The sequence below is a fragment of the Eutrema salsugineum genome, unplaced genomic scaffold (genome assembly GCF_000478725.1).
Source record: "Eutrema salsugineum unplaced genomic scaffold, Eutsalg1_0 scaffold_9, whole genome shotgun sequence".
In the NCBI taxonomy this organism is placed as follows: Eukaryota; Viridiplantae; Streptophyta; class Magnoliopsida; order Brassicales; family Brassicaceae; genus Eutrema; species Eutrema salsugineum.
The window spans coordinates 4023907-4036285 of record NW_006256342.1 but is presented as its reverse complement, the minus strand read 5'-3'; the positions used below and the strand labels follow the sequence as shown (position 1 = coordinate 4036285).

General features: G+C 39.5%; 4 protein-coding genes across 6 annotated transcripts; 1 reads left to right on the top strand and 3 right to left on the bottom strand.

Annotated features, from left to right (window-relative positions):
- Window positions 1-81: 81 nt before the first annotated feature.
- On the top strand, window positions 82-3003 carry LOC18008633 (probable inactive tRNA-specific adenosine deaminase-like protein 3). Of its 2 annotated transcripts, none has more exons than XM_006390720.2 (10): window positions 82-191; window positions 545-630; window positions 730-781; window positions 912-988; window positions 1073-1194; window positions 1321-1403; window positions 1579-1678; window positions 1864-2301; window positions 2382-2485; window positions 2567-3003. In XM_006390720.2, exons 2-10 carry the CDS (start codon window positions 558-560, stop codon window positions 2763-2765), a joined length of 1248 nt encoding a protein of 415 aa, XP_006390782.1. In that variant the 5' UTR covers window positions 82-191; window positions 545-557; the 3' UTR covers window positions 2766-3003. The 2 variants fall into 2 exon arrangements, with proteins under 2 accessions (XP_006390782.1, XP_024012079.1); XM_024156311.1 differs by having other exon boundaries at window positions 2382-2448; window positions 2567-2737.
- On the bottom strand, window positions 2947-4901 carry LOC18008008 (glycerophosphodiester phosphodiesterase GDPD4). Of its 2 annotated transcripts, none has more exons than XM_024156316.1 (8): window positions 4630-4901; window positions 4435-4532; window positions 4271-4335; window positions 4088-4168; window positions 3882-3974; window positions 3511-3600; window positions 3274-3401; window positions 2947-3183 (listed from the first exon to the last, which is right to left on the bottom strand). In XM_024156316.1, the coding sequence occupies exons 2-8, from the start codon at window positions 4526-4528 to the stop codon at window positions 3015-3017; spliced, it is 720 nt and encodes a 239-aa protein (XP_024012084.1). In that variant the 5' UTR covers window positions 4529-4532; window positions 4630-4901; the 3' UTR covers window positions 2947-3014. The 2 variants fall into 2 exon arrangements, with proteins under 2 accessions (XP_024012084.1, XP_006390783.1); XM_006390721.2 differs by having other exon boundaries at window positions 4271-4331; window positions 4630-4896.
- Window positions 4902-5332: 431 nt separating this feature from the next.
- LOC18007999 (serine hydroxymethyltransferase 2, mitochondrial) lies at window positions 5333-9108 on the bottom strand. The gene is made up of 15 exons (XM_006390719.2): window positions 8763-9108; window positions 8617-8667; window positions 8419-8505; window positions 8154-8275; window positions 7978-8054; window positions 7733-7857; window positions 7529-7621; window positions 7340-7432; window positions 7037-7234; window positions 6822-6926; window positions 6634-6699; window positions 6413-6490; window positions 5961-6072; window positions 5680-5790; window positions 5333-5581 (listed from the first exon to the last, which is right to left on the bottom strand). The coding sequence occupies exons 1-15, from the start codon at window positions 8850-8852 to the stop codon at window positions 5433-5435; spliced, it is 1557 nt and encodes a 518-aa protein (XP_006390781.1). The 5' UTR covers window positions 8853-9108; the 3' UTR covers window positions 5333-5432.
- Window positions 9109-9353: 245 nt separating this feature from the next.
- LOC18009037 (eukaryotic translation initiation factor 2D) lies at window positions 9354-12337 on the bottom strand. The gene is made up of 8 exons (XM_006390718.2): window positions 12154-12337; window positions 11854-11965; window positions 11531-11721; window positions 11336-11430; window positions 10834-11235; window positions 10538-10646; window positions 9673-10318; window positions 9354-9591 (listed from the first exon to the last, which is right to left on the bottom strand). The coding sequence occupies exons 1-8, from the start codon at window positions 12286-12288 to the stop codon at window positions 9470-9472; spliced, it is 1812 nt and encodes a 603-aa protein (XP_006390780.1). The 5' UTR covers window positions 12289-12337; the 3' UTR covers window positions 9354-9469.
- Between the last annotated feature and the right edge of the window lie 42 nt (window positions 12338-12379).

Sequence of the window (12379 nt, the reverse complement as noted above, 5' to 3'; positions counted from 1 at the left end):
ATCCGCCTAAGCTGGCGATTTTTCGAACCTGGCTATTTATCGTTTATTACTAGGCTTTATAATTGCTTCAAAACCTCAGAGAGCAAAACGTAGTCGTTGCGAAGGTCTCGTCTTCACTCGACCTTTTGGTGAATTCTCACTCCTTGCTCTAGTCTCTGCCTTGCTTCAAACCCATTCCTCCAAGCTCCAGCGTGAGTTAATCTAGTCTCTTTATAATGATTAATTACCTGCTTTTAGGTGATATTTACGATTTTTCATATTTCTGGAATTGTATCTGAGTGAGTACTTGGCTCGAATTGATTAACTAGTGAATTCGATAATGTTATTCATAGGAGGCATATAAAAGCATGACCTCAGCTTACTTTACAACTGTACCTATTGAATCTGGTAGTTGAAGTATTTAGTTATATGTAGTAAAGTTAGGCCTTTTGCAAGTCCTCTAATCTAAGCTATATCAATTTCCCACAGAGAAAGTTGGAGTTTTTCCTTTTCTTTTCTCTCCCCAATTCGTATAATTCGTGCTTATGAATTATCTTCATAACAGACTGAAGTAAGGAATGGATTCAGATGCATGGAAAATCATCCATATACCTGATAAGCCTACATGCCCACCTGAGCATCAGCCCACTTGTATGCTTCAATTTCTGAGAGCTTCTCATTTTGGATTTTATCTTTCAAAGGTTCTTTTATTTAAAACTAAAACTTCTGCTTGTGTGTTCTTGTTCACAGGGAAGGTGTATGCGAGTGTAATCAAACCCAAATTTGCCAATACCATAGTGAGGTTTGTCATGTTGTTTCGGCTCTGATTCATTGATTGAAATTTGCAACTACTCTGCAGAGCCACAATCTCATCATGCTCAGTTTCTTCCAACTCTGCACTAAATTGAGAGAATTTGACTTTGCTTTAATAGGCAATTATGTAAGATCGCTCCTCTAGAAGATCTTCGTCATGTTAAAAGGGTGCGGAAGAAGATTCTTCAAGATCACGGTATGCCCCATTGTTACTTTTGTTGGCTCGCTGATACACCAAACATCAAATTATGAGGTCTTGATTGCAAAGCTTATTGAACAGGTGAAACTCAGTTGACTGTCATCTTATGTCTAGCACCTGAGCACAACGATCATTTGAATGATTTGCCACTTGACGTTCAGAAACTCGTTGATCCCTATGAGTTGAGTCCTTTTATTACAGAAGTGGGTTGCTTTTTCCTTGGTCTCACAAAAACAATTTCTCTTCAAGGCTTTTGTACTCTTAGAATTCGAGTCAACGCTTTTTGCTCATCAGTTTTAGTCTGATCTTTCTGTTATAACTATGAATAGGTATGCAAATATGCTGCAGTTTCGAAAGAAGAGTGGGAAGAACAGTGTAAAATATGGCCAACTTCATTTCATCCCCCAACCTAGTAAGCTCCATGTCTTTTGTTGGATTCTGGTTTGTTGCATCAATTTTGTAAAAAAAAATTAGTCCTTTTGGAGTAATCCTACTTGATTATTACTATTAGGGTTCTTCTCTGCGTTGTGATAGCAATAACATGTCTTTATTACTCACCGCCTTTTTTTTCCATTTGACAATGACAGCAATATAGATGGCATTAGTGGATTCAGTGAGGATGACACACAATCAATCTTCAAGTTCATGAGACTTGTTATTGATCTGGCAGTATCTGAGCATAAACCAGTAAGTATTTTGCTGCTTGCCTTAATCTATTCAATGTCGTAAAGTTTTAGAAAACAGACCACGTTCTTTGTATAGATATTCTCTTATTCATCTATTTTCCACTTTTGACATACCATTGGTTTTTTTTCATTGCCTTAATTTTCTTAGTAATAAGCTTTACCATGGCTAATACCCGGTTCATTCAGATTGTAAATGCTGCAGTAATAGTTGATCCATCAGTTAGGCGGATAATAGCTAGTGAAACTGATCAAGTATATCCATCGTCTACTCCTCGTGACATGACTACGACAGAGACCAGCCCTTTCAATGAAACAGGGGATGACAGAGTGACTAACGCTAGCTCGCAGATATTCTTAAACGGCATAATTGAAAAACTGAATGGTTCACTGTCTGATGTTGCTTGTCTGAATCCTTGGCAATGGTGTTTGCAGCCACATGAGACTGAAAAGTGTAGCCAATGGCATCCTCTAAGGCATGCTTCCATAGTTGCCATTGAATCTTCTTCTGCAAGAGATAGATATCTGTTTCCTAATTCAGCAGAGAGTGTTTCTCCGGATCATGTTCTGCCCTCAGATGCTGATATTCCAGCTAAAAAGCAGAAGACAAGCAGTCACAGTCCGAATGTAAGTTCATTCCCACCAAGAATTTGAGATCTTCTCCAATTAGTAAAACATTCTCTCTTACACTCTTGAGTCACCAATAGGTCCAAAAGAACTGCAGTGAAGAAGCTCCTAGAGATCCTCCAATGGAGAGGCCTTACCTCTGCACAGGTTATGACATTTTCCTACTTTGGGAACCTTGTACGATGTGAGTTTCTGCATATACATTACACCCTTGTAGCATCAGCAAGTTTGGGAAATCTGATAAAGTGGTGATTATGCATATTAGGTGTGCCATGGCGCTTGTGCATCAAAGAATAAAACGAATTTTCTATGCTTTTCCAAACCCAACGGCAGGCGGTCTTGGGAGTGTTCATAGACTCCAAGGGGAAAAGAGTTTAAACCATCATTATGCAGTGTTCAGAGTTTTGCTGCCTGGGGATGCGCATAATGCACTCAACCATGGTCTAAAACACGCCGTTTCTTAATTGTATTACAAGTTCTATATAATTATATATAAGGAAGCTGATTTCTTGTTCTTGTTCTTTCCAAGAATCTGAAATCTTGTTGAGTTATTAGACCAAGATTTGAAACTGTGACATATAGGTGAAAGATCTTTATCAGAGCCTTCTGAGTTAGTACTACCATCTTTAAGAATGCTTGAATTTGGTGAAAAGTACTAAAAATTGCTACGGTGATTCCAATATCAGTTTTCTGTTTCTCGAACCAGAAATTTATCATGTCCGTATTGAAAAGCCTTCTTCAAGACACTCAGTTCTAAGATCTTCCATGAGACCCTGAAACATAGCTGGATCGCTCGTAACAACTGCATCCACACCTAAATGAAGCATTCTTTTCATTGGATCAGCATCATCCACAGTCCACGCATAAACCTCTTTGTTTCTCCTGTTCATCAGGTCGAGCAAGGTTGTAAAACACATGGAAAATGATGTGCGGGTGTGTTATCAGTTGAAAACATTGGAATCCATTGCTTACCGATGCGCAGCTCTAACCAATTTTTCATCGGTCAAGGGATGATACACTCCCACAACCCTAGCTCCCTTCATTCTCAGCAGGTTGTTTCTCACCCCAGTCGAAGGATCCACCATCACAATGTATCCCACCTGCCAAAAAAAAAACAAAGTGCCGTCACAAGGAATGAGCTAGAAACTGGACCCCAACTTCTCATATCCAATCCTCAAATGAGAAGAAAAAAAATCCATTTCTACATACTGTAATATCTGGAGCTTGTTTGATTATGTCCCTAGCCAAACTGTCGCTTTTGGCCCACACAATGCAATTCTTGCACTGCGCTTTCTCAATCTAACAACAGAGAACCGATGATTAAGGTAGGCACAGCCAAAAATACCACCATTAAAGTTAAAGTAAAGCATCAACATTGATCCATAATCTGTATTCCAAGTATCTATATAGGCAGTTCTAGCTCTCTGTGTGCTCAAAGATACAAAACAGGCTCTTAAAGAATCAAAACCTCTTTATGATGCAGATCTTGATAAGTGACAAACTAGACCTCGTGTACTACTGTACTCTGTTCTAAAGCTTAATATGTACAAGTAGCTAGCAAGTGATAACTTAGTACTTACAACAGAAAGGATATCTTGCGCGAGCCCTTTTTCATACATTGGTGGCCCGACCTTAGCATCAAGAATCACTTGCCGAACTGAATTTGATATCACCTAGATGATTGAAGATGAAGGTTAAGTTCAGCCACTTTGTTACTGAGGAACAATCACAAAGAAGGAGCACGAAAAGGTAGTGATAAAAAGAGTGTGCAACGTTAAGGCATTACCGCTAAAGCATCTTCAAGGGTAGGAATCCTACGATTGCCCAAGGTCCCTCTTACAATTTGTGAGACATCGAGTTCTTTGATCTTCAAAAAAAAAAAAAAAAAAAAATTCAAAGGTCTAAGAAAAATGGATGCAAACGAGGTGCAAAGCCTATCCCAAAAGAATGGTAAAATAGAGACTGAGACCTGTTTCATACTCAGATCTCCAACTTGGACAGAAGAGTTACGAGCAATACGCTGCAGATCCCTGACTGTGCAGTGTGATCAGACGATAAAGAAGATCTCCGATGAGAATCGAAAACACAGAAAAACAACGAAACCAAGGAAGAGAATGAAAAAGAGTCTGTAACCTGTTGTGAAGAGCGAATAAAACACCATCGGAGGAACGAGAAACATCGACTTCGATACAATCAACTTGAGAACGGATAGCGTAACTGTAAGCATCCATCTGCGAGAGAGAGAGCGAGATGTAGAAGATAGTAAGGTTTAAGATAGTAGTAAGAGTGTGAAGAAGAGGGAAATGGATGGATCGAGAGTATATATACAGTGTTGGGGAAAGCGCGGGTGGAATCGCCGCCGTGAGCGCAGACAAGTGGAGGACGGTGAAGCCAATCGCACTTCCTTGCGACGATCTGGCGAAATCGTCGTAGCTTGAGATGGAAGAAGAGAGGAGGAAAGATGGCTAAGAAGACCACAGCGAAGAGAATCATTCTCTTGAGTTTTCTCGAATATAAAGGCCTGAAGAGATGACGGCGGCGAGTTACTCCGCCGTCGAGTGGCCGTCTTCTCTGTCGCCATTCGAAGATCGCCATTAGCTGAAGACAAAATAGTTAGGAGCTTACTAATTAAGACGCTTAATGCGATTGAAAAAAAAAAAAGTCAAAAAACAAATTCACCAATCACCATCATACTTCTGTCTTAGGATAATCTATACTTTATTATTTGGTAGTAATTTAATAAACATTTAATATTCAATAGACTTTTCTCTCCCTTTTTGTGGGGTATTAGCTATTTTCTCAACTGGCAAATATTAAATAGTTGAAGATTTTTTAAACTTTTTTCCTGTGTAACATTTACTCATGAGTCTATATATACAAAAAAATTATCGATTTTGTCTTGTTAATTCCGTCGATGTTATTCCCTAGAAAAGAAGAAGAGAAAGAAGCCGCCGTTTTATTCTCATTTGATCCATATATCTCTCTCTCTAGAGCAAGTAAACCGAGAAAAAAATAAGTTTAGAACATAAAATGAAGAAACAAAGAAACGGGTTTGATTATGAAGAATTCCAATGTATCTCTTTGGAACATTTGCTACATAAGAGAAGTGAAAACGTGTGGATTGATGAAAACTACTCTTTGTATCTCATCGTCTCTTTCTCGAACCCAATCGTTGGGAATTGTTTAGCATATTCTTCAACCATCTCACGCAGTTTCGCCATCTCTGACTGCAATTTCTCATTTGATTGCATTGTTGCTACAAAGTCCTTCAGCTTTGTTCCTGCAATACATTAAATAGTTCCCTTAATATAATCCCTGATTTTAAGTGAGCAATGAAACCACAAAAAAAAAAAAAAACCGAAACGACTTCTGATATACCTTGAGACTCTGCCTTGATCTTCAAGGCTATCTTGACGGCTAAATCAAAATACTCGGCCACTTTTGCAAAATCTTCCTCAATGAATCCTCTTGATGTGAGAGCTGGTGTTCCTGTAAGAAGAACAGATCCGAACATATACGATTATCTCAGTGATCACAGGTCTCTATGATCACAACTCAAATAGAATCAACCTCCTTTTTGTTCAAAAGCAGTAAATGCCAAGAAGAAGCATGAACGTTTACTTGCTTTTTCGACATACTAACAACACATTACTCCTTACCCATACGGATGCCACCTGGAACCATGGCGGAAACATCACCCGGAACAGTATTCTTGTTTGCTGCAATATGTACTGATTCTAATACTTTTTCCACTCTTGATCCATCTATTCCCTGCAAAACCCAAGTTCCAATATCATACACTCCCAGAGAAAAATAGCGACGCTGTGCACTGCTTAATGAGGTTCACAGTACAAAAACAAAACATTTGAACTTGATTTTGCTACATCTGTTCAGCATATCATCAGTAAAAAATGATATCACACAATAATTAGCAGGGGCAGGAAACCATCACTGTTTTAGTATATCATACAAAAATAATTTTTTTTCAGGAGTTAAGCTATGTTCTCTAAAACAGATGAGCTTCACCATTTACTTATGCAAACTCGTAATTCGGAAGCAAACATTTCCATCAAGACATCAAATCTGCAATAAAAGATAGAACAAGAGGTACCTTATTTTTAAGATTCACCAAAACTAAATGATTCTCAGTGCCTCCAGAGACTAAGTCATATCCTTTCGCTAGCAAAGTCTGCAATTAAAAGCCATTTGGCAAAATAAAAAGTGAGATGATTACAGTAGGCCTAATACCACGTGTTTCAAACATGGCAGGATTTGAGTCATGTCTGCTAATTACTCAACCAAGAATACGAAAAATCAGCAAACACATCTCACCTCAGCAAACTTTGAGCAATTACGGAGAACTTGATCCTGGTAGGCCTTATACTCTGGTGTTTTCACCTGTGAGTAAATCGACAAACTCAAAAAGTTCATGAACGAGACCAACAAAATCATAATAGATTAAGCCTTGATCAGAAACTGAAAGGGGCAAATTTCACAAAAAAAAAGTTTGAAGTCCGAACCTGCTTCAGAGCAACTGCTAGACCTGTTATAGTGTGATTATGTGGACCACCTTGCAGTCCAGGAAAAACAGCTGAGTTAATTCTGTCCTCATAGTCATACATGACCTGACATGTTGTAGAGATACAAACGACATATGATCAAATACTACAAGAATTTAGTCAGTACCTGCAGGTTACTTACTACTTCATTTTATACAATATGACTTGAAATTCACCTCTTTCCCTTGTTTGTTAACCTCTTTCAACCCCTTCCTAAAGAATATCATTGCCCCTCTTGGACCACGAAGCGATTTGTGAGTTGTAGTTGTAACAACATCTGCATACTCAAAAGGAGAGGGGATAACGCCAGCAGCAACCAACCCACTAATGTGAGCCATATCAGCCAACATAATCGCCTTTTGCTTGTCACAGACCTGCAAATTTATCACGCATAATCTTAAAAAATGCAATCCACATTTGTTCAACATGCAACTTTGGTAAATATAACTTCAGAGTAAAGAGTTGAGACAATATTTCACCTTACGAATACGTGCATAGTCATATAGACGAGCATAAGCACTTGCACCCGCTACAATAAGTTTGGGTCTGAAAAGCACAGCACTTTTTTCTAGCTGAGAATAATCATACCAACATGTATCTCAATGGTATATTTGGAAAAGATAAAAATGTTGTAAGGATTAAGCTAAGCTGGCTATTAACTACCCAACCTGATCATAATCAATGTAACCAGTGCTCTCATCCAATCTGTATGGCATTGTCTCAAAAAAGATAGATACAGCAGATATCTTTTTCGTGTCAGTCTGCACAGAAGCAATCAAAAGAAAAGAGACAAAGATACATTATCAACTCGACATGGACATGAGAAAAGAAGCTGAAAACCGACCATGCTATAGAGAATATATTTCAGGTACCTGGTAACCATGAGAAAGATGTCCACCATGAGGTAGGTCAAGTGCCATAATTCTTTCATGAGGTTTCAGTAGCGCGGTGTAAACTTGGAAGTTAGCTGGTGATCCTGATAAAGACTGCACATTGACTACAAAAAAATAGGAGTAGCTCATGTCATAACTGTCGCCATTAGTAAGTTGGTTTCTAGTAGAAAATGTGAAAGATTCACTAGTAAATAAAGCATGTCGTCTCGGCATAAAACTAGTACCTCCCCATTTCGAAGGATCTAACTGAAAAGCTTCAAGCGCGCGTTTTTGACATAATGACTCGGCCATGTCAATGTACCTAAGTTGAGAGGATGCAAAAAAAAATCTTGAGCATCGGATACTAACAGCAAAGTGCAAGAAGTTTGAAAAAGGAAAACAAAGAAAAATGTTTCCATACTCGTTTCCTCCATAGTATCTAGCTCCAGGGTATCCTTCACTATACTTGTTAGTCATAACAGAGCCAACAGCTTCCATCACCGAGGCAGAGGTGAAATTCTCTGACGGTATAAGTTCAAATCCCTGAAACCTCGCAATATCATCCAGATTTCCAAATCAATGTAAAGCTTCCAGATTTCCAAAGTTTTTCTTTTTGTACTAAAGAATGAAGCAGACAAACTTCGCAAAAGAATCCAGATTAATGTAAACATGAATAAAGTCAATACCTTCCATTGCCTAGCCTTCTCGAGTTCGATAATATCTGCGATTTCGGGATCAATTTCTTCCAGAGGTGCATTCAGTTGCTTTATCCACTGATAAAGAAAACGTAAAACTCGAAATAAGAAGCTGTTGGTTATTGTATGATGCATCCGATCTAATTGCCATCAATGTAATATGTATATAGCAAAACAATGATAATATACACTGGAACGAGATCTCTCCGAGTCCGCCATAGCCGAAGTTGACAAAGACGACTGAGCATAAAAAAAAACATGAGAACGGATCAGAATCAAACAAGAAGAAACTTAAAAAAGTGGGATTGAGAAGATAAAGCGTGAATCAGAATAACCATAAAACGAAGGGAACCGCCATTAGAGGAAACAAGCGAGATCGGCTTCTTAACAGAAGAAGAGAGTCTGCGAAGAGCCAACGCCATCATTTTCTCAATCTCCTCTGTCCCTGAGTTTGTGAGTGTGCGCGCAGCAGTTGAGAAAGCGGCACTGCCTCTGTAAAATAAGCTCGTGTCTTGTGGTTGGTGAGAGCAAAAGGTGGCTCCGATTTATCTAAAAAGCTTTTTATATTTCTATCATTCGGTGCAATGCAACGTCACTTGACGTAAGAAGTCACCATTTGCGATTAAGATAGAACCGAGAGTGTTATCATCAGCTAATTAAAAAAATAGATGCTGAGACCTGTTTCAGATCTCGAACTTGGACAATAGCTTACGAGCAATACTGTGGAGATCCCTGATTGTGCAAGTGATCAGGCGATGAAGAACACTGGTAGATCCGGGACATGGATTCAGGGAACTGTCTCGTTGGGCTTGGGAAGAATCTTCAAGCCCATATCGATTGCATTATTTCGACTTGTTATATTTGGAAACATTTTGTTGATACAGGGATAGTTATTTTCTCAATCATGTTACTCATGAATCCTTTACTGATGAAGTAAAAAACCTTTATCCTCATTTCTTCCATAACTCTAGAGTAAGCAAACAGAAAATAAATTTAGAAGTTTAGAACACAATGAATAAAACAAAAGAGGTAGCTAACGAAATCATCTCCTAGTCTTATCAAGAACTTCAATGAATCTCTTCGGAACTCCATAGTGTTCCACCATATATCTCGCAACATCGTCAATCACACCTCCCTGAATCAGAACCTCGTGCCCTTTCTTACCTGCAAACAACACAACACAAACACAATCTCTCAAAAAGTTACTCACTAACACAAAACAAAAGAGAAGATTTATAAACGTACCTGGAAGTTCTCCAACTGAAGTGCTGCAAGCAAACTTCTTCTGCAGTTCTGATCCAAACGCGTCTGGGTCTATCAAGAATGTCTCTATCCCAGAGACCTTGGTCACTTTTTTGTTACCTTGTCTTCGTTCCGTCATTATCTGAACCGGCTTTATAGCTCCTTTACGAACCACGGGTTCACCACCTCTCATGACTACGTGATTAGGCTGCATCCTCCCTATAAACGTCGATCCAACATCTTTTTTGTGAACCTCTGACGGGTATGCTGATCCTTTTTTGATAGCTCCTTTGAACAGTGCATCACACAATATCGGATCCAACACCACCATTGACTTGTTTGTTGGCTTTACCAGATTTTCCTTCTCGATGTATTTGAACACAACATCAGAGGCTTCTGAAGCTGTGTATAGCTTTCCTTTGTCTTCCCCAACTGATGCAAATACTGCACTGTTGTGTATGCTTGGTTTATAAACCTCTATGATTTCAAGCATTTTCTCTGACTGAGCTTGTGCTGTGGAGCGGTCTCCAGAAGACTCGGAGATCTCCGCTTTCTTTTTCTCCGGCTTGAAGGATGAGTACTCTGGGTGCCTACGGTTCACCGAAATCAACACAATCTCCTTCTTATGCTTGTCTTCTTTCACAGAGATCTGTGTATGTGTTTTTAAAAGTTCAGAATGGTAATGTAAGAGTACTAATGAGTGTTACTAACCCTTTAAAAGATACAGCTTACAACGCTTGATGATTATATTTGCCTAAAATTTAATAACCAGTTGGCATTTGCATTGAAACATCTACGCACACTCCTATTCTATAACATCGAGCAAGAAACATACCATAAAACAAGGGAAAGTAGAATGATAACTAACCATTCCTCCAGACGCTTTAGATTGCAGCCACTTTGACAGCTTTTTATGGGAAGACTTCTTAATGTCAAGCGTGAGCCCAGAAGGCCTACAAGGTAATACATGATTTGCCCTGCACCACTCACAGAAAAAAACCAATGTTAAGCCAAACTTAGTAAGGAGAAAGAAAATGCGTAATAAAACAACGCCAAACCAACAAGGTAAAGCGGGATTGCATACATCAGGAGTTAAGACACCAACCAACTACCATAATATAAATGGCTTTAAAAGCAACTCAAGTATCTGAATGGCGTTGTTACCATAGAGTGCTTCCTGGGATGGGAAGGTCCTTCTCCTTTAGTGTTGTATGCAATGCTTGCAAAAGGCATTGGTCAAGAAGAGCATCTACCTCCTCAGGAGAGAGAGTATTCTGCTTCTCGGTATTTGCTTCATTAGCAGAAACGTCATCTCCTAAGTTCAGCTCATTCATGCTCCCAACCATATGTTCTTCAGAACCATTCTTAGCATCCGTAACTGAGGTGGAAGGCCCGAGATCACTAACATCACCAGATTCATCTTCTTCATTTCCTGTGCTTGTCTGAGGACCAGCTGAAGCGTCTGAAATCTCTTCACCCGAACCAGAAGCAAGGTATGATGGGTCCTCCATGACAACATCCTCCATGAAACCAGCATTTGGAACATAGTGCCCCTCAGCTGATTCCCTGTGAACACACAGCTTTACCATGTAAGACGCTTACTTCCTCCGAAGATGATAAAAAGTAACGGAAAAAAATGCAAAACTGTTGCCAGCATCTTATGTACCAGAGGAAGTCACGGTAATAATGAGTTATCCGTAAAGCCTTCCCACGCAAACCTGCTTTAATGGCTTCTGCACTACTCATTGTGGTAAACCCAACCTTCAAAAACATACAAAACCATAAAACATCAGGTAACTCGAGAGGCAGGCTTTATGTTTGTTAAGAAGATTCATCGGTTAGCAGATACAAAGAGGCTTACAGCTATAGGTGCAAGATTTCCAGGAACTTTTACAGCCCAAATTTCTCCAGCTGAGAAAGAAGGAAAGCCTTCGGCAGGGATCCAAATACCTGGGAACATCAAATCTGCACCGCCTATGACATACCGTGAAACCTCACCTCCTTTCAACATATAGGAAGGTAACATTTCAGGAGCCTCCCAGAGAGCAAAAACTGCAGCAGAAGAAGAGAAAACAAAATAACAACAAAAATCAGAAAGGATTTGTCTTGATCAGAAACTAACTACAGTATCCAACTCATATAGCACTGTGCTTGAAGCATTTGAATCATACAAAATCCACAAACCTGTGGGGAATATCTCATTCCCTCTTCCATCAATATCGAAAAACATGGGACATCCACCTTCAATACTATAGACAAGAACCCGATTCTGAAACTTGGAAACAGTTATCTCGACCTAGACAAGACATAAAAATGTCAAAGTAAGCAAGACATCATCAATCCATAACAAACCCGACGCAATCTAATCGAGAATCAATCAGATGAAAGAAGATTGAAGACTCAGTAATTTATCCGCCTTATCCCAAGACAACACGATGATAATGAAATACAAGTAAAAGAAGAAAAGGGAGAGAAAAAGCAAACCTTGGGAGGAAGGATGGCGTCGAGAAGCTCATCGGTGAGGAGGGAAAACCTATTTAGGACGGTACGCCGGAGTTTCTTCCGGTCGGCGCCGGAGAGACGCTGATGAGACTTGGCTTCAACCGCCTTCTTGAACATTCTGTTCGCCTGAGTGTCGATTTAGCACCTTGGGGACCCAAAACCAAAGACCAACGCCGTCTCTCTTAAACCTTCTTTTTTGTTTCCTCGG

Bases quoted from the DNA above. Each gene is read 5' to 3' on its own strand.
- LOC18009037 (XM_006390718.2), bottom strand. From the start codon at position 12,288: ATGTTCAAGAAGGCGGTTGAAGCCAAGTCTCATCAGCGTCTCTCCGGC. The intron at 11,236-11,335 runs GTACATAAGATG...GTGTGTTCACAG, and splicing joins TATTACCGTGACTTCCTCTG to GGAATCAGCTGAGGGGCACT. The intron at 9,592-9,672 runs GTACGTTTATAA...TGTTGTTTGCAG, and splicing joins TTCAGTTGGAGAACTTCCAG to GTAAGAAAGGGCACGAGGTT.
- LOC18008008 (XM_006390721.2), bottom strand. From the start codon at position 4,896: ATGGCGATCTTCGAATGGCGACAGAGAAGACGGCCACTCGACGGCGGA. The intron at 3,601-3,881 runs GTAAGTACTAAG...CTCTGTTGTTAG, and splicing joins CGCAAGATATCCTTTCTGTT to ATTGAGAAAGCGCAGTGCAA. The intron at 3,402-3,510 runs GTATGTAGAAAT...TTTTTTTGGCAG, and splicing joins AACAAGCTCCAGATATTACA to GTGGGATACATTGTGATGGT.
- LOC18008633 (XM_006390720.2), top strand. From the start codon at position 558: ATGGATTCAGATGCATGGAAAATCATCCATATACCTGATAAGCCTACA. The intron at 1,404-1,578 runs GTAAGCTCCATG...TGACAATGACAG, and splicing joins TCATTTCATCCCCCAACCTA to CAATATAGATGGCATTAGTG. The intron at 2,486-2,566 runs GTGAGTTTCTGC...TATGCATATTAG, and splicing joins CTTTGGGAACCTTGTACGAT to GTGTGCCATGGCGCTTGTGC.
- LOC18007999 (XM_006390719.2), bottom strand. From the start codon at position 8,852: ATGATGGCGTTGGCTCTTCGCAGACTCTCTTCTTCTGTTAAGAAGCCG. The intron at 8,055-8,153 runs GTATGGAAACAT...CTCTCAACTTAG, and splicing joins AGATACTATGGAGGAAACGA to GTACATTGACATGGCCGAGT. The intron at 7,235-7,339 runs GTGAAATATTGT...ATAAATTTGCAG, and splicing joins ACTATGCACGTATTCGTAAG to GTCTGTGACAAGCAAAAGGC.